This window comes from Numenius arquata, chromosome 8 (assembly GCF_964106895.1).
Source record: "Numenius arquata chromosome 8, bNumArq3.hap1.1, whole genome shotgun sequence".
Taxonomy (NCBI): Eukaryota; Metazoa; Chordata; class Aves; order Charadriiformes; family Scolopacidae; genus Numenius; species Numenius arquata.
Genome location: NC_133583.1, coordinates 56,589,423 through 56,611,463, shown reverse-complemented (window position 1 = coordinate 56,611,463; position 22,041 = coordinate 56,589,423). Strand labels below are relative to the sequence as shown.

Below are 22,041 nucleotides of genomic sequence, written 5' to 3'. Positions count from 1 at the left end.
TGGCAGGAGTGGGAAGGAGAAGAAGGGAAGAGGACTGCTTTTTTAAGAAGCACTAACAGCTTAAACACACTTAAAATGATAATTTAATTGAAGAGACCGGTGACTTTAGTCTTACAAAGACACCAAGGGAATCTTAGCTTTTCAAACCAGATTTGCGGGTGATGTTTTCCTCAGCCTACATAGATTGTTGGATGATGTTTTGCTCACACGTAAAAGAACTAAAATTGAAAAACGTCAGCATTTAAAACATCTGTCTCCCCTTCCCTTATCCCCTTCTGATTCCTGTGTTTTCTGTGCTTGGCATTGCTAGGCACACAGGCAATTTCACCATCATCTCAATGCTGATTCACTCCTCTGTTTTAAAGCACAGTTTCACACCGCAATCTTTGAGCTCACCTACACCCTTTCTTGCTGCCTAGGTAAAAAAACAAGAGCAGAACATGGAAAACATTATAAGCGCTTTTAATGGGTCTTCATAAAAACAATTTCAAAATAGTATTTACGCTGAAGGTATAAATATCCCCTTATGAATAAATGATGCTGTTGTCCAATAAACGATCACACTCAGATCAAGAATAACTATTTAGCTCCTTCAGAGAGGTTAAAATAACCTCTCCTAGGGCATGGGAAACTTCTTTGCCATGCATAATTCCAGTCAGCAGACAAATTGGTACACAAAAGCAGATAACATAACTCGGACGTAAGAAAGAGAAGAGCTAGTGGGCAGACTAGGCACAAGTGCAACGAATATAATTTGGCCGTGAATAGATTTAGGCTGGACATCAGGAAACCATTTTCAAACACCAGAGCAGGGAAGTTTCAGAGCAGTCTTTCGATAAAAGCGGTGGGACAAAAAACAAACTGGGTTCAAAACAAAGCCTGTGAGTTGTGTGAAGGAGTCTACAAGGTGTGGCTGCCTGCCATAGCCGATCTCTGAACCCTGATGCAGCAATCCCTGCCAGTCCAGTGCTCCCAAGTATCTCCTGTGGCAGCTAAAGGCAAACATGACTATTTGTCTTGCTGACAAAGAGGAAGAGGCACCACATGACATGTTTAGTGTGCTGTGTCACCATGGCAGTGCCCTCACGAAACACTGTGACACCATGTTCCTCTGTGAACCCAGCAGGTCTCTCTGTGCCACCCGGAGGTCCCTGACGACACTAGGCTGTGTCAGCGTGTCCTGGGGCAGCCACTGCCTGCAGGGCACCTCTGCCACTGTCCTCTCACACAGCACACCTCTTGAGGGACATAACAGATTTTAGTTTAAAAAAAAAAAAAAAAAGTCTTATCTTCCTCATCGACTTTCTGTATCTTCCCTCCTGCTGTTCCACTGTGGAGAGTGGGCGGACAGGAATTTTCCACCAGGGTTTTAAAGAGGGGGTTATTCCTCTCTACCACCTCTTCCACCATGTTTTGGAGAGGATTACCTCCTTCTTCCTTCTAGAAATCAGACTGCATGGCACTTCTGAGTTTCTGTGGGAGATACCTGCACTGCCAGGTTCCCTGATACCTAGAACCACACCGTGAGGGTGCCCAAGAGAAGGGTGCAGAGGTGCTTCGCTCTTGTCCCCCAACCCAAAGGCACCAGCGCGAGACCCTCGCCCAAAGGACACCGGCCACCACATCACCTCCACCACAGAGCTGCCAAGGGCCTGTCCCCAGCCCCGTATCCCCCTCAGCCCTGACTGGGGGGGGGGGGGGTGTCGCCCTCTGCCTCAGGTCCTGTCCCCTGCCACACACCCCCCTCAGCTCTGGGGTGGGGGAGAAGGGGCTCCGTCCCCTGCCCCACAACCCTCCTCAGCCCCCACCTCAGGCCCTGTCCCCCGACTCATGACCCATCGACAGCCCTGGCCGGGGGTCCGACCTTGCCCCGGGCCCCGTCCCAGCCCTGCCGAGGGTCTCACCCCGCCCCAGGCTCCCCTACCAGCCCTGGCCGGGCTCCCCCGGATCCCGTTGCCCCATGGCGGGGGAGCGGGGCAGCCCACGGCGGGTGCAGCGGTCCGGGCGGGGGCCGGCGGCCGCGGCGATGAGGGGCGAGCGGGGCTCGCGCAGCGCCCAGCCAATCGGCGGCCTCAGCGCCTGGTCCGATCTCTCCGGAGCGCCCTCATTGGCCGCTCCCCTCCCCTCTCCCCACGGCGGAGGCCGGCGGCGACCAATGGGTGGGGGGCGCGCGGGGAGGAGGGGGCGGAGCCCGGGCGGCGAGGGCGCGAGCGGCGGGCACGGTATGGCGGGGTCCCGGCGGCCGTGAGGGAGCGCGTGCGGGTGGCGGCCGCCATGTCGCCGGTGTGGTCGCTGGGCGCCGGGCTCCTGCTGCTGCTGCTGTGGGTGCGGCACCGGGGGCTGGAGGCCGTGCTGGTGCACCACCGCTGGGTCTTCGTCTGCCTCTTCCTCCTGCCGCTCTCCATCCTCTTCGACGTCTACTACCAGCTGCGCGCCTGGGCCGTCTGGCGCCTCCACAGCGCCCCGCGGCAGCATGCCCAGCGCGTCCGCCACATCCAGGCTCAGGTGAGGGCCGGCCGGACTCCCGCACCCCCGCCCCGGGCCGGGAGGGGAGCTTAAACCCGGTCCCGATGCTGGCGGCGAGCCTCTCCCCCCCCCTCCCCCCCCCCCGCCTTCCCCTTTCCCCCCGCCTCAGCCTCTCCTGGAGCTGGGGCAAAATCCGGCCGTAAATCCGGTTGCGGCAAAAAGAAAACGAATAAATTCCAGCGGGTGTTTCTCCCCCATGTGGGGTTGTTTTTTTTCCCGTCTGGAACTCCTCTGAAAGTTGCGGCGTCAACCGTTGGCAAGTCCCGGTGGGGCTGCCCGGCTGCTGTCAGTGTGACATCCCTGGAGGTGCGCTGAGCATCGCTCGGTGCCATCGCACCCCTTGGGCACGTACCTGTGTGTGCGTGTGGAACATGGAAATGTTGGTCTTGGGATGGCTGGGTTAATACCCTGTTTTCATACCACTTACATCCGGCTTCTCGGCATTGTTAGTTCCAAGAGATGATTGACGGGGGAGCTGAAACTTTTCTTCCGCACAGAAATGCAGATTTCTGCAATGTTTCTGTGCTCTCTAATATTTATGATAATTCTGTCACGTCTACTTCTGTTCTCTTCCTTGTCTCTCATGTTCGTTGCAGATAGAGATGTATATTAACATGCATGGAGTTGTTCTTTGAGGGGTTGGGTTTTTTATCACCAGCTGTAATAGCAGTTGAGCTTTGAAGAAAAGGCTGTAATTGATGTTTGTTCTCTAAATGTTAACCACTGTGGCTTTGCAAAATTTGTGGATCGTGTAGATGGCTTACACATTTTCCTTCTCAGCTTTTCTCTCTTTGCTTGTTCATTTGCAGGCTCAGACCATTTTTGTGTGTGTGTTTAGGAGGAGGCATTACTTCATTAACCTTTACAGAACTAAGATTATGACAGCGATAACACCTCCCTTAGAGAATAGGTTTTCCTGTGGATTTTTAAAACTCTGTTAGTTTCTTGCTAGTTTTCCGAATCCTGTCTCCAAAAAAAAACCCCAAAGCTACAGGGTATTAGAAATGCTTCCTCTACATATCTAGACTCCTCTGATGGTATTTTATTTAAAAGTTGGGAGGTCTACAGAGAGACTTCCAAAGCATCGCTGCTCAACATAGAGACACACAGATGTTGTTACTGGCAGGTAACATGCGTGTAGAGGAGTAACAATATTTCTGAACATTTTTTCACCATGAGGGAAAAAACGTTTCTGGTATTCATTATTGACTACATGTGTATGCCTTACAGCGTCAGTTCTGTTCTTACCTCTTGCAGGTTCGGGAATGGAAAAACGAAGGCAGCAAAAGATACATGTGCACTGGCCGGCCTGGCTGGTTGACTGTGTCACTTCGTGTCGGGAAGTATAAGAAGATTCATAAGAACATCATGATCAACTTAATGGATGTTCTGGAAGTGGACAGTGAAAGACAGGTAACAAATTCATCACAAAGCTTTCATAATAATGAAGTCTATGGCTTTGTTTACTCATTGTGTAGCTGAAGAGGAGATTAGATTCCATAAAGAACAAAGGATTTTTGTAGCAGTAGACCCACCAAATTTCAGGTTTTACAATGTGTGCTTGGATCATTCTATCTGAAAAAAACCAGCATATGGAATTGCTTAGCTTTTATGTGCTGAAGTCTAAAAGACCAGATTGATTTATGGTTTTGGGGACTGAGCAACAAGATGTTGAGGCAGAGGAGGAATCACTAAACAGTTTCGACTATTTTTAGTAGTGCTCTTAGGAAAGTAAGTCTCTGAGTTCTGATAACAGATGGAAGTACAGTCTAGTTAGCAATGTTTTGTCATCGTTAATGCTGAATACTTAATTTATGTTTGTTGCGGGGGGGGAATTGGGGTTTTTTTGCTTTTTAGGTTGTTCGTGTGGAACCTTTGGTCACCATGGGCCAGTTGACTGCGCACCTGAATCCCATGGGCTGGACTATTCCTGTGGTACCAGAGCTCGATGATCTTACAGTAGGTAAGGGTAATTGTCATGAGAAGAGACTCTGATTTCCCTGCATTTTCATTAGCTTCTTATGCAGTAACATGTTACATTGTTTTAAAGGTTCCTGAAACATTCTGTTGAACCTTATGTTCCGTTGTGGTATTTATGTTATAAGAACTTCCTTTTTTTAAAAGTAGTAGTCTTAAAAGCCATGCCCAGAGCTTAAAAGTGGGGTTTTGTTCTTGTAACTCTTTATTCTGGAGTGTGTTTCATTTGATTTATGTGCTCTCTTGATAAGGTGGCCTGATCATGGGAACTGGCATTGAGTCTTCGTCCCATATCTATGGGCTTTTTCAACATACCTGCGTGGCCTATGAACTTGTTCTTGCCGACGGAAGCCTTGTGAGATGTTCACCAGTAAGACAAAATTGTTATTTTGCTATCATTTACAATGTCGTTGACAGTTATGCGGTATGGATTTATGATTTAGTATGACATACTTTTTGCAGACTGAAAATTCAGACCTATTTTATGCAGTGCCTTGGTCTTGTGGTACTCTGGGTTTCCTGGTTGCAGCAGAAATAAAAATGATTCCTGCCAAGAAATATGTCAAAATACATTATGAGCCTGTGAGAGGACTGCAGAAGATTTGTGAAAAGTTCACTGAAGAATCTAAGAAAAAGGAGAATAGTTTTGTGGAAGGACTTGTGTATTCTTTGGAAGAAGCAGTCATCATGACAGGAGTCTTGACTGATGAAGCAGAGCAAAGCAAGGTAACTAAAGAGAAGTTACTCACAAAGAAAAAAAATACCCCCAGAGTTTAACTGAAGCTGTACTATATGCCAATATAAAACCAGAATCGTTATAAGGTTGGAACAGTCTCTTAATATGGAATTAAAAGTTCCAGGGAAGTGCATCGATCACCTCTCTGGGCAACCTGGGCCATTGTTTCACCACTCTCAGCGTAAAAAATTTCTTCCTCATATCTAGTCTAAATCTACCCTCTCTTAATTTAAAGCTATTGCCCCTTGTACTATTGCAATTGGCTCTGCTAAAAAGTTTTGTCCCCATCTTTCTTATAACATGTTGCATTGTCCCTTTTAAGTTCTAGAACGCCGAAATAAGGTCTCCCCGGAGCCTTTTCTTCTCCAGGCTGAACAAACCCAACTCTCTCAGCCTGTAACTCAGTCCATTATTCAGAGTAACTCTCTCTTCCAGCAAGCTTTTAATACAGTTAATGTCGGTAAAACACATCAGAAACATTTATAGTAGCGACGTGCTAAATGTTCGCTGTGTCCCTCAACCTGGATGTTTCTCCTCTGCCATAGTGAGACTTTGGATTAATGATGAGTTGAGAGATTGGTATTTTAGGAATCTAGTTCTGTCACATTCATGGTCTCTTAATTAGCTTGTAACCTTATTTAAATTAGATCTTAATGGCAAGAAATGTAAGAAACAACCATGCGTGTGGAGAAATGAAGGCTGCCTAGATCTCTTGTGACAGTCTCATTCAAGCTGTCACAGAGGGTATAACATTGATTCTTCACAGTATTGGGGAGTTTGGGGACATACTTAATGTTGTCTACTAAGGTGTAACTGCCATCTGTGTTGGTGTTTGCTGATGAATGCGTGTTTTCTTGTAGATAAACAGAATTGGCAACTACTACAAGCCATGGTTCTTTAAGCATGTGGAGAAGTATTTGAAAGCCGACAGGACTGGAGTAGAATACATTCCCGCAAGACATTATTACCATAGACATACCCGCAGTATCTTCTGGGAACTCCAAGTAAGACCAGTTCCAAAATTAATATAATATCTGCAGGAAGGTACCCAGTGTACTCTTTCCCAGTGTAGGTACATTGTACCTTCTTACTCTTGGCAAAGCTTCTGTCTTACATGGCAGAAAAAAAAACAGTGACGTTTACGGCCAATTTAAAAGTCCTGCATTTGGGCAAAACAAATCCAAAGGCACTTCTTTATGTATTATATCATTACATATTATATCGTAACCTCCTAATTTCCATTTTAGTGCATTTCTGAATTTAGACCTTAAGTACATATTTCAGTGTTAAGTTTTTATAGCTACTAAGTGATTTCCAAAGGCAGACAATGGAAAAAAACATGAATGTGAAACTATGGCTGAAAATCTGCCCTGCCTAAACTGAGAATACTAATTATATAGAAAGGTCATTATTTTGAATTTCCTAAATGCATTTGTTTTGATGTGCATTTACGCAAAACTTTATTGGGCATTCTGAAATACTGGATCCCATCATCTCCTTGAGAAGTTAAATGGGAGTTGGCTGTGCAGGAAGTATTTAAAATTTTACAGCTTTAAAATTCTTTTAAGACCTGATCTTGTATGTGTTTATTCTTGCAAGAGTTCTGTAAGTTTAGCTTCTTAGGTGCTCCTTTCTTAGCTGTTTTAAGATAATAGCCTATTGTTCTCTGAACTTCGTTCTCTGAAAGTATTTGGGGCTGAGTATGTTGTGGTTCATATGACTGAAAATCAATCACTGTAACTAGAGGAGGGTTAGGGCAGGGCTGTGGAGCTGAGCTCAGTCCAGGCCTCTCTTACTTGTTCATATTTGCATTATAGTAGTTTAGCAAAAGTATCAGCAGTTAAATTTAGTGAAAGTCTGGCTTAATATTGCTCTGAGGATTCTGAAGTGTGGTCTTTTGGTTCACTTACACATTCCTAAGTCAAACTGTTTTCTTTCCCCTTTAAAGGATATAATTCCTTTTGGCAATAACCCCGTTTTCCGTTACCTGTTTGGCTGGATGGTTCCTCCAAAAATCTCTCTGTTAAAACTCACCCAAGGAGAAGCCATTCGGAAGCTGTACGAGCAACACCATGTTGTACAGGACATGTTGGTCCCAATGAAGAGCCTTGAGAAGTCTATCCAAACCTTCCATGTTGACCTTAATGTAAGAACACGTAGTTTTAAAATGCAGTGAATCTTGGACTGTTTGAAATAACAACTGTGACTGTTGATCTTAAGGCATGATAATCTGCTTGTGTAAAAGGTTGTTATCTTATCCTGAGGAGTACTGTGCTTTACGAGTCTTATGTCGCAAGGCAGCAGAAGAAATCAGCGCAGCTTTCTGAAAAAAGAATGAAAACATGAGATTCAAATTTTAGTAGAAGGCAAACATTTCTAAAAGATTTCGTCACTTAGTAAAACTTGAACTGGTTTTTCTTTAATCTGAAATCACTGGTGGTCCCACTGAACCCAAACTGTGGGAATTTATTTCCCTTTGTTGCTTTCATTTCTGAATTTATTTTAGTTAGTATAAGAAGTACAAACTTGGCAATTTCAGTTTTGGGCTGACCTGGAAAAGAAAACTCTTCGTTCTCTTTTTACTCAGAATGTGTATTTAGTTTTTGCTGTGGGATCAGGGGTATTTTTATTTTTCCTTTCAAATATTTAAGGGGGAGGAGATGTAATTCTAGGAGGACACAGCACATATTCTGAGCATCTCATTCTGTTTGTGTTACGGTCATTAGAAAGTGCAGCTAAGAACCACAGCAAGAGAATTGAAAAGGAAGAGCTGTGCAAGTTTCAATCCCAAATTGGGAAGAAGTCCTCGCAACTCTTCAGTTTGTCAGCTTAAAGGATTTTTTTGTTAAAAATAAGTGATAAAGTGTTTTCTTACCTCTGCAGGTATACCCTCTTTGGTTATGTCCTTTCATATTGCCCAATAATCCTGGTATGGTCCACCCCAAAGGGGATGAAGCAGAACTCTACGTGGATATAGGAGCTTATGGAGAGCCCAAAAGGAAACAATTTGAAGCCAGGGCTTCAATGAGGCAAATGGAAAAGTTTGTAAGAAGCGTGCATGGGTAAGGATCCCACTCCTTAGAGTAGTGATAATGCCATATAGTTTACACCCATGTGGTTTGTTGACAGTTATTTCATCCTACAGCACTTTAATATTGCAATAATTTAACAACCACAATAACTGAAAACTGATTTTAGTTACTAATTTAGATGTTATGATTTTTAAATATTATTTTACTTTCACTATTTGATTGCAAAACCAAACAAACGAGCGTGCTGGCCCAAGTTCTTGCAGTGTATTTGGGAGCTGCGTAGCTTCAGGTCACCCGTGCATCCTTTCAGCTCCAGGCTGCTCTGGGAGTAGAGTCTCTGCTGCAGCAAGATACATCCATGCAGCCGGGCGCAGAAAGGCCTCAGCAGGTCTTTTCTGACTGTGCATAAACCAGTTGCTGCCCAGAAGCATTGCTAGCCTGGGTGGGTGACCGCTCTCAGCAAGGCTGGCTAGCCCAGCCCTCGGGAAGCCAGCTGCTGAGCTTGCCTGCTGAGGGGGGCTTGTTTCAGAGCAGGGGCAGAGAAAGTGCTGGTTCTGGCCACAGTCCCTCCAGGAGTCCCACAGGCTGTTAAAGTTTGGACAGCTTCCCTGCTTGCCCTTGGGAATCTTCTGCTGCCTGCCGTCCTCACAGCGTCACGCTGCGGCTCTGCCCCGTCCTTGGCGCTGGGGCGTCCTTGCGCAGGGAGGTCATCCTTGACTCCCCCTTGCAGTCCTTGTGCGGTGGTGGAAGTCCTTCCTCCATCACCACTTCTCCTTCCATAGCTTCCTTTTCCCTGCCCTGATTCTCATTACACAGGACCACAGTGGGCGTGAAATGTGTTGCCCACCATCTGTCACAGACTCGTGCCAGCCCGATTTGCTGTAGTAGTGTCAGTGGAGGAGCAGCTACAGGCTTGTTTCTCAGGAACAAAAAATGACGACGTGGTATTTTTACACCATCAGTATAATTTATCCACATTTTTCTATTTTGACCTACTTCTCAGTCTAACAGTGATTGCATCCCATGTGGCTGAGTAACAATGGTGAGTCTGCTTAGAGATGATCTGGAAAGTGTAAATGACCTCTAGCTGCAGTAAGTGATCTGCCAGAGAACAAAGCAACCGAAAGTTAATTTTAAGCTTTTTTTAATTAACTTGAAATTAAGCTTTTAATTTAAAGCTCTTTACATAACAAAGTTTTGTCTCTTCTCTACCTGTCACTGAGAAATTAACAATGGATAAATGCTTAATCTTACAGTTTCATAATCGCACACAACAATAGAGCTTTTATGTAACAGTTTTACTGCTGTACTTTGATGCTGGCTGCGTTTTAGAGAGCGCAGTGTAAAAGTAAGGAAGAGTCCACAGCTAAATAATGATTTTATTTATTTTTTTAAAAGGATCGTTGTTACACAGTGCTTTATTTACACTATAAATTTATCAACTCGGCCTGGTCTGATTTGGCAGGTTTTTGCCTTCCCAGTTATATTCTCAATGCCCAGTTCAAAGAAACCTTAAAAAGCCAAGGGACACATTGCTACATCTGCCTTGAACGCATTTTGTAATGCAGGCTAATAGGAGATGCCATGGCTGTGCCTCCGTGGTTCATAAGAAAGCATGCAGAAAAAATGCACCTTTTTTTTTTTGAAGGTGGAATTGAAAGGTTTTGAGTGGAAGAAAAAGGAAAGCAAGCTTTCAAAAGCAGTTAGAAAAGTGTTTGTCAGGGAGTATTTAGCCCATGTGGGGGTTTTGGTGCAAGGGGCCAGACTCTTTGATTTGGAGGAACTATTGAAGTTCTCTCTCGACGTGTGTTTCTGTGAACACAAGTGGTTAGAGTACAAGGTGTCAGGAGATTTGGCTGTGCATGGTTAGGATGTCTGAAAATGAATCACTGTTTTATACACATCTTTTAGTCTTTCTTTTCTCTTCGTCATAGCAAAACTAGTGAAAGTATCAATCCATTGATGGCTAAAGAAGTGTTCTCAACCAAATTTTAAAAGCAACGGTTATTTTAATTGCTTTCTTTTCCCATCTTCCCCTTCACCAAAATGACTGTAGCAGTGTTTTGCTGCTTTCACCATTAAATGTTATTTCTTCTTGGAAAAGAGATCATGGTGGTGTTAAATCCACAAAATATAATTGGTCGAGTGTCCCAATGTAATCCATGTAAGCAATTATATTTTCTTGTTTTTAAAAAGCATTTTTGATGGGGTTTTGTTGAATGTTTTCTATTTGTAGTTTGCCCTGATTTTTTTTTTTATATTCTATTTCAAATCTTGCGGCACAATGAGTACTGAATCTCTGTCTCTCTTTTTTTTTTTTTTTCCTTTCTTTTTTTCCCCTCCAGTTTCCAGATGCTGTATGCAGATTGCTACATGACCCGTGAGGAGTTCTGGGATATGTTTGATGGTTCGTTATACCACAAGCTGAGGGAGCAGATGAATTGCAAGGATGCCTTTCCAGAAGTGTATGACAAAATCTGCAAAGCTGCGAGGCACTGAGCCTGAATGATCTAATCAAGCAATCAGGGAAAGATGAATTTACCTATAGCTAGTCTAGTATATCCTTAAAAAAAAAGCTTTATTGCTCTCCAAATAAGCTTATTCTTGTTGATGTTTAAAGGTATGAATTCCTGCTTTATACATTTATGTTTAGTATTTCTTCATATGTTTTAAAATCAATTCTCCAAACTCAAAGTGATTGTTTTTAAGAAATCTTAAGTGCTAGCCTTTGTACCTAATGTCATGACACAGGTGAATTCACCTATTTCCAAGCGTAAGAAAAATAATTGGAAAGGATGAAGAAACTGGAGTTATACCAGCTGTATACTACAGCTATATTTAACATTACTTTTGAAAGTGGTAAGGAGGGCTCAGAAATAGGTGCCAAAGCTGAATGCATTGTCAAATTAATCGTGATGTTAAAAACATTTGCCTCCAGTTGGTAACCTGTGGAACAGCATAGCGATGGTCCCGGAATCTTCTGGCTGTACGGTGCTGCATGACATTGTGTGGTACCGTACCGCTTGGGTTGTACCGCGCTATAATCTCAGCAGGGCAGTTAAACCCCCAATGGTGGCTTCCATTTCAAAACTGAGCATTGAGGTGTGAAGAAAATGCTTTTTACTTGTGCCTATCGGATTTGTACTGATTTTGATTATGAAGTGTAAGTGGATATAGGTTTTAGGTACTTTTGAATTGCTTGAAAGTGCATTGGTTTTCGCCCCAAAATATCAATGTTCTGGCTTTGTAGACTACAGGAAAAATTGCTGCTATTTCATATAGCCAAGCTTTAATTTCAGTTTTTACTCGCTGTGCATCAGTTTATTTGGATTTTTTTGTTGTTGGGGTTTTTGGGGGTGTTTTTGTGTTTCAGTTGTTGTTTAATTTTAGTGCCTTATAAATACTGAGTTGGAGGAAGATGTGCGTTGTTTCAGACCGTTCTGTCCTGACCGGTAGGAAAAGGAAGTCAAGGCTTTATTTATACAAGGTTTGTTAAAGCAGGTGGCTGTGGACAAGAAGAACTCTTCTTGTGAATCTTGATACACAGAGGCTTTGGTTCTGACTTGAGGGACATTTTTGCTTTTCATTTGAGCTGGATTAGATCGATAGGCTTTGTAAAAGGACTGTTTCAGTCACCTGGAGAGGAAATCACAACAGTAAGTGTTGTTCACTTTCCCCTTCTGCTGTACACTGGTGAAAACGGCACAGTCACGCGCTTCATACCGTCAGGTGTAGAAGTGTGGAGATGTTTTGACCCTGTAGCCAGAAACACGATTCCAAACCAAGCCTGTCTTGTCCAAGCAGTACTTAAAATTATTACTTGAAACCTTACTGAGCTTGAGGGAAAAAAAAAAAGTTATTTTCTTGAGGCTTGCGTAGGGGGTAACACGAAGAACTTTTTTTAATAGTTACCAGTGGGAGGCATTGTAATTTTTATATGAGTGCTAAACCAATGATTTTATTTATTGATAGATGGATGTTTAAGGTCCAGATGAAACCAATGATAAAGCAGTGACACAAATAAGCTTGAGCTGTTACTCAGTGATGCCCGCTGGGCAAATTGTGTGCGAAGAAGGTACCCCTTAAAAACCCTGCAGGATTGGTAGCAGGAGCAGCCTGCCACGGGGAGACACAGCCAACACAGAGCTGTGTCAGTGATCCAGGAGTGTCTGCTACACCGTTCCAGGCTGCGGGATGGCAAACGCTGATTCTCGGCGTGCCACCTGCCCTTCTGCCCCTCCGAGGGAGGCTGCACAAGAGCCCTTTCCTTCTCCCTGGGGCAAAGCTACGATTTAGCCCAGTGCTTGTAAGATAATCTGCACAGAGCAAGAATGGTTTTGGTTAGCTTTTAAAGGGCGATGTTAAAACAGCTAGAGCATATGCAAATACTTTTACTTAGACCATGTATCTCTCACTTATGTACTGATGATCTTTAGGTATGCACTGTATTTGGTTTTTTTTCACTCCTTAATTTATTGGCAAACTTTGTATGACATGATTGTGTACTGTAACTGTATCAGTCACACACACGCACATGCATAATTGCTGTTGCTCTTAATTTTTGGTTGTACGGGCTGCTTAAAATAAAGATCTAGCCAGCGTACTGTTCAAAGTGGTGTCTTTTGATGAATGGGTACTTACTTTTCAACATATCTATTTATCATTTCTGGTGCTTCTTGTATTGTTACAAGCGGTCAGTGATTACTGAGAGAAGCTGCTGTCTGGGTAAGAGACCAGAGGCATTTTCAGGCTGGAGTTGAGGAGCCCAGCAAAGCTGCAAACAGCTTTGAAGGAATGTCTTTGAAGTCTGTGAGTCTGCCCTTATCTCTGCCCCAAGACACACCCATACAAAACAAACACCTTATAGCTCAGCATTAACCCTTCAATTACGCCCCACTAACTCCACACAGCCTCATGATGCCAATTACCTTGATTTTTTCCCCCCACCTTGCCTCATTCTTTCCCTCTGAGGTTTTGTCCAAGGAGGACAAAACCCCATTTTAGGTTTAGGTGCTATAGCTGCTGACGTGGATACCTACCTTATTCTTCTCACTTTATGCTAATGAAACTAATTCCTGGTTTTAATGATCAGCCACAGAAGCAAGGATGAAGATCCAGTGCCTTCTTCAGCCCGAGGAGTGTGACATCCACATCTTCTATTTCCTTGAGAAATGCCTTCCCAGCAGCTCTGTAGGCTCAGCCGGAGAAATTCCTGCCCTCCCTTGGTCACAGCTGGGGCATCCTCTTCCAATCCTCTCTTCCCAGAGAGATGCACCCAGGCTTTCTGCTGAAATCCAGGCTGCCAAATGTCGCAGCCCTGCTGAAACTGCAGTTCAGGTGCCAAAACCTTGCTTTCCTTTAATCACATTCCCTGCTGGCCCTGACGTAAACTGCATTTCACAATCCCCTTTTTGTTGCCCCAGCAGCGTTTTTGTAGCCCACACTCACCCACACCTGACATTGCCCTTCAGAGACCTCCTTCCTCCTTTGCTCACCTCTCCAGAACAATAATCAGCATTTCCTTAAATCACTGTAGTTTTACCTGTGTTCAATTATCTCCCCCACCAAAGGATAATTGCAGATTAATTAGCATACTTAATCAGCCACAACTAACGTGTAATTACACCTAGATTTAATTATTCCAGTCTGGTCTAAACACTAGTGCAAGACTTCACAAAGGTTAATGCTGAGTGAACCAGTGTATTTAGAGTACATTTTTATAGCTGTCCTTTGTTACCACTGACATGGCTCTCTCTCCACTTACTCCTCTGCCTCTAGGTTTTAATCTCCTACAAAATGTGGAGCGATGACACCAAAATTCCCCCTAATACGTTAGTTTCTAACGAACTACTGCTTTCTCAGACTTAGTTCCCCGTTGAGTTGTACTGGTGGACCTGGAGGCCTTCAGCTGTGGTAACAACACCACCGTGCCCATTACAGGCATGTACAACTATTTTAAGTAGCGTTGTTTGAAAGGGAAGTGTTTAATATGGAATGAGCTGTGTGTGCCTGGGAAGCTTCCTCCAGAGGATACGCGGTACCCGGCATCCTCTTCTCGAGCGTGTCGTTTTTATAAAGGCCAAGGTGGAAATAATTAATTGCTCGGCAGAAAAGTCAGACTGCTGATTGTCCAGGAGTGTTTTATTACCACAGAACAACACTTGAGCAGTTTCCTATCTCTTTGACTTGTGCGCCAGCGCGCTGTATTTTCATCTACCCCCGTCTCATCCGCCGGCGCGTTGGCCCTTTACTCACTGATTTGGGCTTCCCAGCACCGTCTTACGTTTAGAAAACAGCAGCGATTTCTTCTGAAGTATCCGGACAACGTGGGGCAGAAATCAAATCACTCCAGTTGTTTTTAGCAACAGGCTTGATCCGCTCACTGCGGAAAGAGGATGCGATTCAGTGGGCTCAAATTATTCGCTGGATTAATCTCATTAGCCTTAACAAGCATGGAGGTGAACAGAGCTCTTAAAAGCCTGGGTATTCCCTAGAAAGCACCGCTGTAGCTTGGAAAGTGATTTTGGAGCTAGTGCTGTTTGATCAGGGAGATGTGTTTGAATTCCACGTCCTGCTCACTGTTCAGGTTTCTTTGTCTATTACTACTGGAGGTGTAATATTGAAATATTGAAAGCTAGATTTCATTATGCTTTCTCCATCGTAGGATAGCTAACTAACTTCTGGCTGCCTCGCTGAAAGCTGCCGGGTTGTATTCGGCCAAGACCAATTTCTAGCAACTCTCTGGAGATCAAGAAGGAGCTTTGGCAGAGCTGCCAGCCCGTCGTGCCACCGCAGCAGTTCGCTAATCTTGGCCACAAGCAAAGGTGAGAGGGGAGAGCTGTCCTGCGGTCTCTCATTAGCCTAGTTCCTAACTGCTTCACAAGGTTTTCACGCTGGCGATTTCAAAGCCCTTTGCGGTGGAAGTGAGCCTTGTTATCTGCCTTCTTCAGAGAAGGTGATTTTTGCTGGGGGCCCCTCGAGCAGCCCAGTGCCGGCACTGGGAATGAGTCCAGGCAGCCTGATTATCCCTCCACCTCCCCGTTCCTTCCCAGGCTGCCGCCTCAAACTTGATGGAAACTATTTGCCTACACCTCCGCCGCAGGCAAACTGCATTTCTCAAGATACAGCAGCCACCTTGGCGTCTATGAAGTGCCTTGAGAGCCAGCAGTTCTTTAACCCTCCCACTGCCCCTCCACAGCAGGAAAGCACGAAGGTCTCCTTGCTCTCCTGGGTGGGGAGAGGTGACAGGGACCTCCCTGTCCAGAGGGAGCCTGTGGTGGGGCTGGTGAGTGTTTCTCAGTCCCAATCCAGTGCTTTAACTACATGATCATCCCATCTCACATCAGTTGTTGTGTCAGTAATATGCACTTAAGTCTCCCCAGACCTGCTCAAGATGGTTTTCCTGTAAGCCAGTGTGAAACCACCTACAGCCCCTTGTTTTTCAGACTTACAGCAAGTAGGCGTCCCGCTTCAAGTTGCTCAGGTACCGCTGCGTGTCACACTGGTACAGGGACTGGTATTTCGTCTTCGGAGGGTATTTTTCATGCTTGGTGATGTCGTAGCGGCCAACACCTACAGGGTTCTGGAAGGAGAAGGTCTCATGTGCTTCCCCATCCAGAGGCAGTGTAGGGGATGCGAGTGGGGCAAAACCAGGTAGTGCCTTCATGTGGCCAGGCCTTCAGTTGTGAAAAATACAATAATATGTGGCCTATCTTAACCAAACCAGCCCAATATTGCAGGGGAGGGAGGAGGAGATACACAAATCGGTGTTAGCCCAGCCAGTCCCCTTCACCAGCAGCTCCTCTTGTCACAGAGGTCCATAAAGAAGCCGATGAGCTCTGTGGGCTGGAGGATGCTCACCAGTCCCCTATTGCCAGCTGCAGTGAAGGGCTGCCCTGTCACAACCTCCCCACTGAAATCTAATCTGTCCAGTTCCCCAGCAATTATGAAGATGTCTTAATCTGTGACCTCTTTCAAGCTGCCTGTTCCCCACCTGGCTGGATAAAGGAGAGGAAGCCTCGTGGAAGCCCGCTCCTCATCCCTAGCCAAGGTGGACTATTTCAGACTAAAGCTTTCCCTGTCGGCTTTGAGCCTTTTAGGCTTTGTTCTGGTTCTCCGTGGGGAAGCTGCCAAGATGAATACAGCTCCAGGAACAGGTACTAAGGGAAGGGCTCCCACCTGCACTGGCTCTGCAACGTGCTGCTGATGCTGCTAGAGCTAAAACTGGCTTTCAAGCAGCAAACTATGACTTTCTGGGAGGATGTAAAGAGCTCCTGGCACCTTAAAAAGACTCAGACCCGGCTGCCCTCATCCGTGAAGCGCATCCGCTTGCTTGCAGCTGATGCAGAGCAAAACTAATGGAAAGGGGTTGTCTGAGCATCTCTTGAAAAGGGCAAAGGCCTGAGGAGCAGGCAGAGATAGAGCGGTCTCCACTGAGCTCCTGCCCCTCTGCTCAGCACCAGCCCAGCTTACCTGCCCTGGGGCAGCGCATGCTTGGTGCTCAGCATCCTGCTCTGTGCAGAGGGCACCTTCCCTTGACCTGGCAGGAGGTTGGGCCGTGGGCCTGTATTCACCATTTATTGTTTAGCAACATTTCTGGGCAAGAACAGCCCTCAGAGAGGGACCCATCTCTCTAAAGGATGGGTATCTGGCCAAGTTGCCCAGGTTTCCTTGATAATCAATGGGGAGAGAAAAGTACCTCCTGAGGTCAGGCTGCCCTTCTATCACAGACAGCCACCTGAGGTGGGACTTCTGCTGGGGTGCTGCTCCGTTCAGAGGACAACCCCTCAGGAAGCTGGCCAAAGCTGGAGAGAAGTCCCCACCCTTTGATAGAATGGTTCAGGTTGAAAGGGACCTTAAAGATCATCGAGTTCAAAGCCCCTTGCCATGGGCAGGGACACCTCCCACCAGACCAGGTTGCTCAAAGCTCCATCCAGCCTGGTCTTGAACACCTCCAGGGATGGGGCACCCACAGCTTCTCTGGGCAACCTCTTCTAGTGTCTCACCACCCTCACAGTAAAGAATTTGGCTCAGAAGAGTTTCATCCTTTCCCAGGGGTGCTGGGAATGGATTGGGGATGATCACGGAGGAAGCTCAGAGCCTGGCCGTTCCTGCGTCCCCCTCTCACTGCCCTGTCCCTTCACTCACCTCGTTCCCAGTAAAGAGGCGGTAGGACCTTCTGTCAAATCTCTTGGCAGATGACCGGAATGGAGGTTGGCTGGAGTACGCTGATTTCTCAACAGGCTTTGGGTTGTAGGAGCCCGGCCCCACCGCCCACTGTGCAGAAGGGAACCTGTTACGCTTCAGTTAGCTCATAAAAAGAGCTGCACAATGTTGGAGAGCCACCCACCCACTCATCCATTCCACCAGGGGCCTCATGAGTCCCCACTGCGGGCACCCACTGTACCACCGGGGATGCCGGTGACACCAGTCAGTGCCAGTGTTAATGCTCCCACTGACCGCCTCCCTCGGGCACTGGCTGAGCGTGGCCCAGAAGATCCTCTCCGTGGGGCAGCCCGGGTTCCTGGGCAGGGTGCTGAAGCCGCCTTTCTTCTTGTTCTCCCTCAACATCAGCTCGTCCAGGAAACCCTTCACAGTGCCAGTGCTCGGCTTGGTGCCTTTCCTCTGCCAAGACAAGGGAGCGGCGCGAGAGGCTCAGCTGCTGATGGTCTCTCAGGCCACCTCATCCATCTTGTGCCATGAGAGCTCAGACCTGACACTGCTCATGGGCACCAGCCCATTCTCCTGCACGGTGCCTGCAACCCACTCGCTCCCAAGCAGTGTGGTTTTCCAGGATTCCAGGGAAGCCAATGAGCAAAATCCAAGCGGGACAGAAGCTGGCACAAGGCAGCTCTCCATCCTTGCAGCAATGTGGTGGCAATGCCACAGCTCACTGAGAAACCCTATCTGGGTATGGGACCCCGGGGCAATGCACCTCCAAGGCGTGATGGCCACCAACGGTGGGCTTCGACTTGTGCCCCGAGAAGGTCTGGCAGGGTCTGGAGTCCATCGCCCGCCGCAGCCCCTCGTTGATGCTGCTCCACAGGTGGTAGGTGCCGGGTCCCAGGCCGCTGCCCTGCAGGTATGGGGGTAAAGGCGTCAGGGGCTGTGCTCAGCGGGGGGACAGGCCCACCCCACCAGCATGTCCCCAGGGCAAGGACTCACCAGGACTGCTGGCAGGCCACACTTCACCGTCTTGCTGTCCATCACCCCTCGCGTGCTGGCGTAGCGCTTGTCCCTCTCCTGGAGGGGGATGTAGGGGTTCCCCTGGGGGCCGTAGGTTCCAGGGCCGGGGAAGCAGTCCTGTGGGAGAGGTGGGGTGGTCGTGGGCAGCCTCGGTGAGGGGGACAGTCCCCAGCCCAGCAGGAGGAGATGGCACCCGCAGTACCTCCTAGCCCTTGCAAAGGGCTTGTTCTCTGGAGGTGTCAGCCTGGAGCCAAGTCCCGCAGCCGGCGGGCACCATTGCCCAGCATCTCCCATGTCGGGGTGTGACGTACCCTGCGGCCATCTCTGAACCGCTGCTCCCTCGTGTCGCAGATCCCCCGGAGGCTGCAGGGCCGTGTCTCCTGCAGAAAGTCCCTGATGTTGTACGTTCCCGGGCCCAGCCGTTCGTGCTGTGGGAGGAGAGATCGGGGAGGGTGAGGACGGGGCTGGGCAGCGCTGCCCGCACCAGCTCATCCCCAGCAAATGTGCCCAGGGGGGCAGATGAAACCCAGCTCTTACCCAGCGTTTGCGCCTCTTCATTATCTCCTTGGACTGGAAATGGGGCAAGTGACAGTTCTTCTCTGCCCTGGCCAAACCAGAGGCTGATGCTTTTTCCTGCAACGCAGAGACAGGGCACTGCCATCAGCAGCACCAGGACTCCGCAGCCGGGCACAGAGATGCGATCAGGGCATCTGGACACGGGGACCTGCTGCTCTACGTCCCACTCCGTGTTTGCTGAGCACCAGGAAGGCACCAGCGACCTCCAGCGTGAACAGCCACCGTCCCACACTTCCCACCCTGGCAGGCTCCCAGCCTGATCTGGGTGTCCCAGCCGTCCTGTGCAAAATGTCCCCGTGCAAGAAGCTGCTTCCCACCTGGCACAGACAACCTGGGAGGTGAGGAGAGCTACACTGGTGAGTCCAGCCCTCTCCACATATCCAGGCAAGCCCGGCTGGTGGCCTCACCTGGCTGCCCATGTCCCTGAGGACCACCTGCAGCTCCATGCTGGCAGCTCTGGTCTCCAAGGGCTGTAGGGATGGCAGCAGTCCTCACCATGGCAGCTGTCACCGTGGCAGCCAGCATCGAAGTTCCCCAGGGAACATCCCCTTCCAGGAACAGACAGGGCTGGCAGACAGCAGGGTCCAGGCAGGGATCCTGGTTGCAATGGAGGCTCCCAACCTGGCTAAAGCAACATATTCAGGGCTTGGGGTAATAAAATGCTGCTTTTGGTGCTTGTGTCCTCTGTAGCACCATATCTGCTGCATCTGTGACCGCTGGTGAGTCTGAGCGAGGAGACCCCTGCCTGTTATCTCTGCAGGGGGGGCAGAAGTTGTGGATGCCCCATCCCTGGAGGTGTTCAAGGCCAGGCTGGATGGGGCTTTGAGCAACCTGGTCTTGTGGGAGGTGTCCCTGCCCATGGCAGGGGGGTTGGAACTTGATGATCTTTAAGGTCCCTTCCAACCCAAACCGTTCTATGATTCTATGATTATTTCAGCAAGAGGGGGACCCCAAACCCATTTGTGTAAAAACCCACCTCCAGTCCCTACACACCACGGTGTAATGCACCCAGCACTGTGTGCGCCTACATCCAAGGTAGCTCTGAACCTGTGATGATGATATGCATTCTTCTGATTGATTTAATTACTGTATTTTTATCAGTGTTGTTTGTTTTCAGAAGTGTTGTTTGCTCAGCAGGAGCTGTCTGAAGGCACTTGAGGGTGCAGGGGATGTGTGGTAATTTTACATCCCCCAGTAACTTCCCAAGAAGCAAACCTAAGATAAGCCCTGCACCTACTGCTTCACTGGGCACAAAAACATTGTCCTGCAGTTGTGCAGTCACAGTAACATCACTGGAGGGCATGAAAGTACTCGGGAAAGCTCATCGACCTGGTGTGTGAGCCGGTGCTGTGGGCTCACAGACCCTACAAGCTGTGTAAGAGCGTGTCCAGGGTGGGTCAGGATGTGCCACCTCTCTGTGCCGAGCCCCCAAACTGCAAATCCTCCCCGGGATGGAGATAGGTTCAGCCGCTGAATAACTTGGCCTCCCACCTGTCCTGACTTCTCTTCCCCGACCCTGGCCTGGTGCTACCTGGAGATGCTGCTGGAAAGGAAAGCAACATTTTCCACCACCCTCAGGGGAAAACAGGACTGTGGCTTCTCCAAGATTGACTCCCTCGATTGCTCTGGCAAGGTGCTGTACCCAGCACTGCTGCGCCAGGGACTGATTCAGGTCCTTTGTTCACCTTCCCCCCCCTTCCTCAGTGCTTTTCCTCCTGGAAATCTCCCGGAGGCTCCAGACAGGAGCCGAGACCCTCCATCCTCCCACGTACAGAGCACCCCCCTCCCAGGCCACGATGTTGGCCCCAATGGCATAAATCAGCCCCTGGCAAAGCAGCAGGCGAGCAGCTCGGTGAAAGGCTGCAGGGACAGCAGTACCTTTATTACATTCCCCCAGCACAGCTGGAAAAAATAAGGAGCACAGACATGCTTTCAGGCACATAACCCCCGAGCTTAGCCCCACGTTCAGTCCTGTCTGATGATTTAATAAGAGATATCGGCTTTCCCCACAGACCGTGTCTCTTGTACGGCCTTAAACCCTCCCGGTTAAAACACCGCCCCGGCCAATCAATCCAAGATGGTTTTGTCCCTTTGATCAGCACAGCAGGCAATAAGTCACTGACGGAAACGTGCTCCGCTTCTGTGGCTCAAACGGGCGATGGAAACGGTGAAAGACAACCCTTCCATCCCGAAATGCCCAGAGAATATCTTCCACTTCCTGGGCAAGCAGGAGATGGCCAAAGGGATGTGCAATACGGCACTGGAGGTCCTGCAGGACCCACAGCTCAACTGGCAGATGTGCTGTACCTGGGCACAGGTAGGTCCCCTTCTCATGGGGACCTGTCACAGAATCATAGAATGGTTAGAGTTGGAAGGGACCTTAAAGATCATCGAGTTCCAACCCCCCTGCCATGGGCAGGGACACCTCCCACTAGACCAGGTTGCTCAAAGCCCCATCCAGCCTGGCCTTGAACACTTCCAGGGATGGGGCATCCACAACTTCTCTGGGCAATCTGTTCCAGTGCTTCACTACCCTCACAGGAAAGAATTTCCTCCTAATATCTAATCTAAATCTCCCCTCTTCCAATTTAAAACCATTACCCCTTGTCCTGTCACTACATTTCCTGACAAAGAGTCCCCCTCTGGCTCTCCTGTAGCCTCCCTTCAGATATTGGAAGGCTGCTATGAGGTCTCCCTGGAGCCTTGTCTTCTCCAGGCTGAACAACCCCAGCTCTCTCAGCCTGTCCTGCTCCTCCAGCCTCCGAGACAACCACAGCGCCTCTCCCAGGCGGCTTTTGCATCGCTCGCTTAATTACAGTGAGAAACACGTAGGGGGAAGTAATTGCCTGATGAAACCGGTGAAGGCCAGGTCTGGGAGCCAAGTTGTCCCCTGGCAGCCCGGAAATCCTGACTCTGGCGCTGAGCTGCCGAGGGACTTCCCCAGGTCCCTCTGGGCAACGTTTTACAAGGTGCTGCATCACCTCGCAGAACTGGCTCCACTATTTAAGG

The 22,041-nt window shown here is 48.1% G+C and overlaps 2 protein-coding genes across 2 annotated transcripts; one reads left to right on the top strand and one right to left on the bottom strand.

Annotated features, from left to right (window-relative positions):
* The first annotated feature begins 2,206 nt into the window (after positions 1-2,206).
* On the top strand, positions 2,207-12,880 carry DHCR24 (24-dehydrocholesterol reductase). Its single transcript, XM_074152404.1, has 9 exons — positions 2,207-2,505; positions 3,784-3,939; positions 4,384-4,489; positions 4,755-4,873; positions 4,966-5,229; positions 6,100-6,243; positions 7,188-7,385; positions 8,123-8,301; positions 10,617-12,880. Exons 1-9 carry the CDS (start codon positions 2,275-2,277, stop codon positions 10,768-10,770), a joined length of 1,551 nt encoding a protein of 516 aa, XP_074008505.1. The 5' UTR covers positions 2,207-2,274; the 3' UTR covers positions 10,771-12,880.
* A 1,676-nt stretch (positions 12,881-14,556) lies between these two features.
* CIMAP2 (ciliary microtubule associated protein 2) lies at positions 14,557-19,478 on the bottom strand. Its single transcript, XM_074151819.1, has 10 exons — positions 19,440-19,478; positions 18,994-19,089; positions 18,768-18,884; positions 18,436-18,573; positions 18,206-18,346; positions 17,731-17,895; positions 17,419-17,547; positions 16,450-16,482; positions 15,723-15,853; positions 14,557-14,653 (listed from the first exon to the last, which is right to left on the bottom strand). The coding sequence occupies exons 1-10, from the start codon at positions 19,476-19,478 to the stop codon at positions 14,557-14,559; spliced, it is 1,086 nt and encodes a 361-aa protein (XP_074007920.1).
* Positions 19,479-22,041: the final 2,563 nt, after the last annotated feature.

Coding starts and splice junctions, on each gene's coding strand:
- DHCR24 (XM_074152404.1), top strand. CDS start 2,275: ATGTCGCCGGTGTGGTCGCTGGGCGCCGGGCTCCTGCTGCTGCTGCTG. Junction 2,506..3,783: donor TCCGCCACATCCAGGCTCAG/GTGAGGGCCGGC, acceptor TACCTCTTGCAG/GTTCGGGAATGGAAAAACGA. Junction 5,230..6,099: donor ATGAAGCAGAGCAAAGCAAG/GTAACTAAAGAG, acceptor GTTTTCTTGTAG/ATAAACAGAATTGGCAACTA.
- CIMAP2 (XM_074151819.1), bottom strand. CDS start 19,478: ATGGAGCTGCAGGTGGTCCTCAGGGACATGGGCAGCCAG. Junction 18,347..18,435: donor GTGGCCTGCCAGCAGTCCTG/GTGAGTCCTTGC, acceptor CCATACCTGCAG/GGCAGCGGCCTGGGACCCGG. Junction 16,483..17,418: donor GCCTCTTTACTGGGAACGAG/GTGAGTGAAGGG, acceptor TTTTAGCTCTAG/CAGCATCAGCAGCACGTTGC.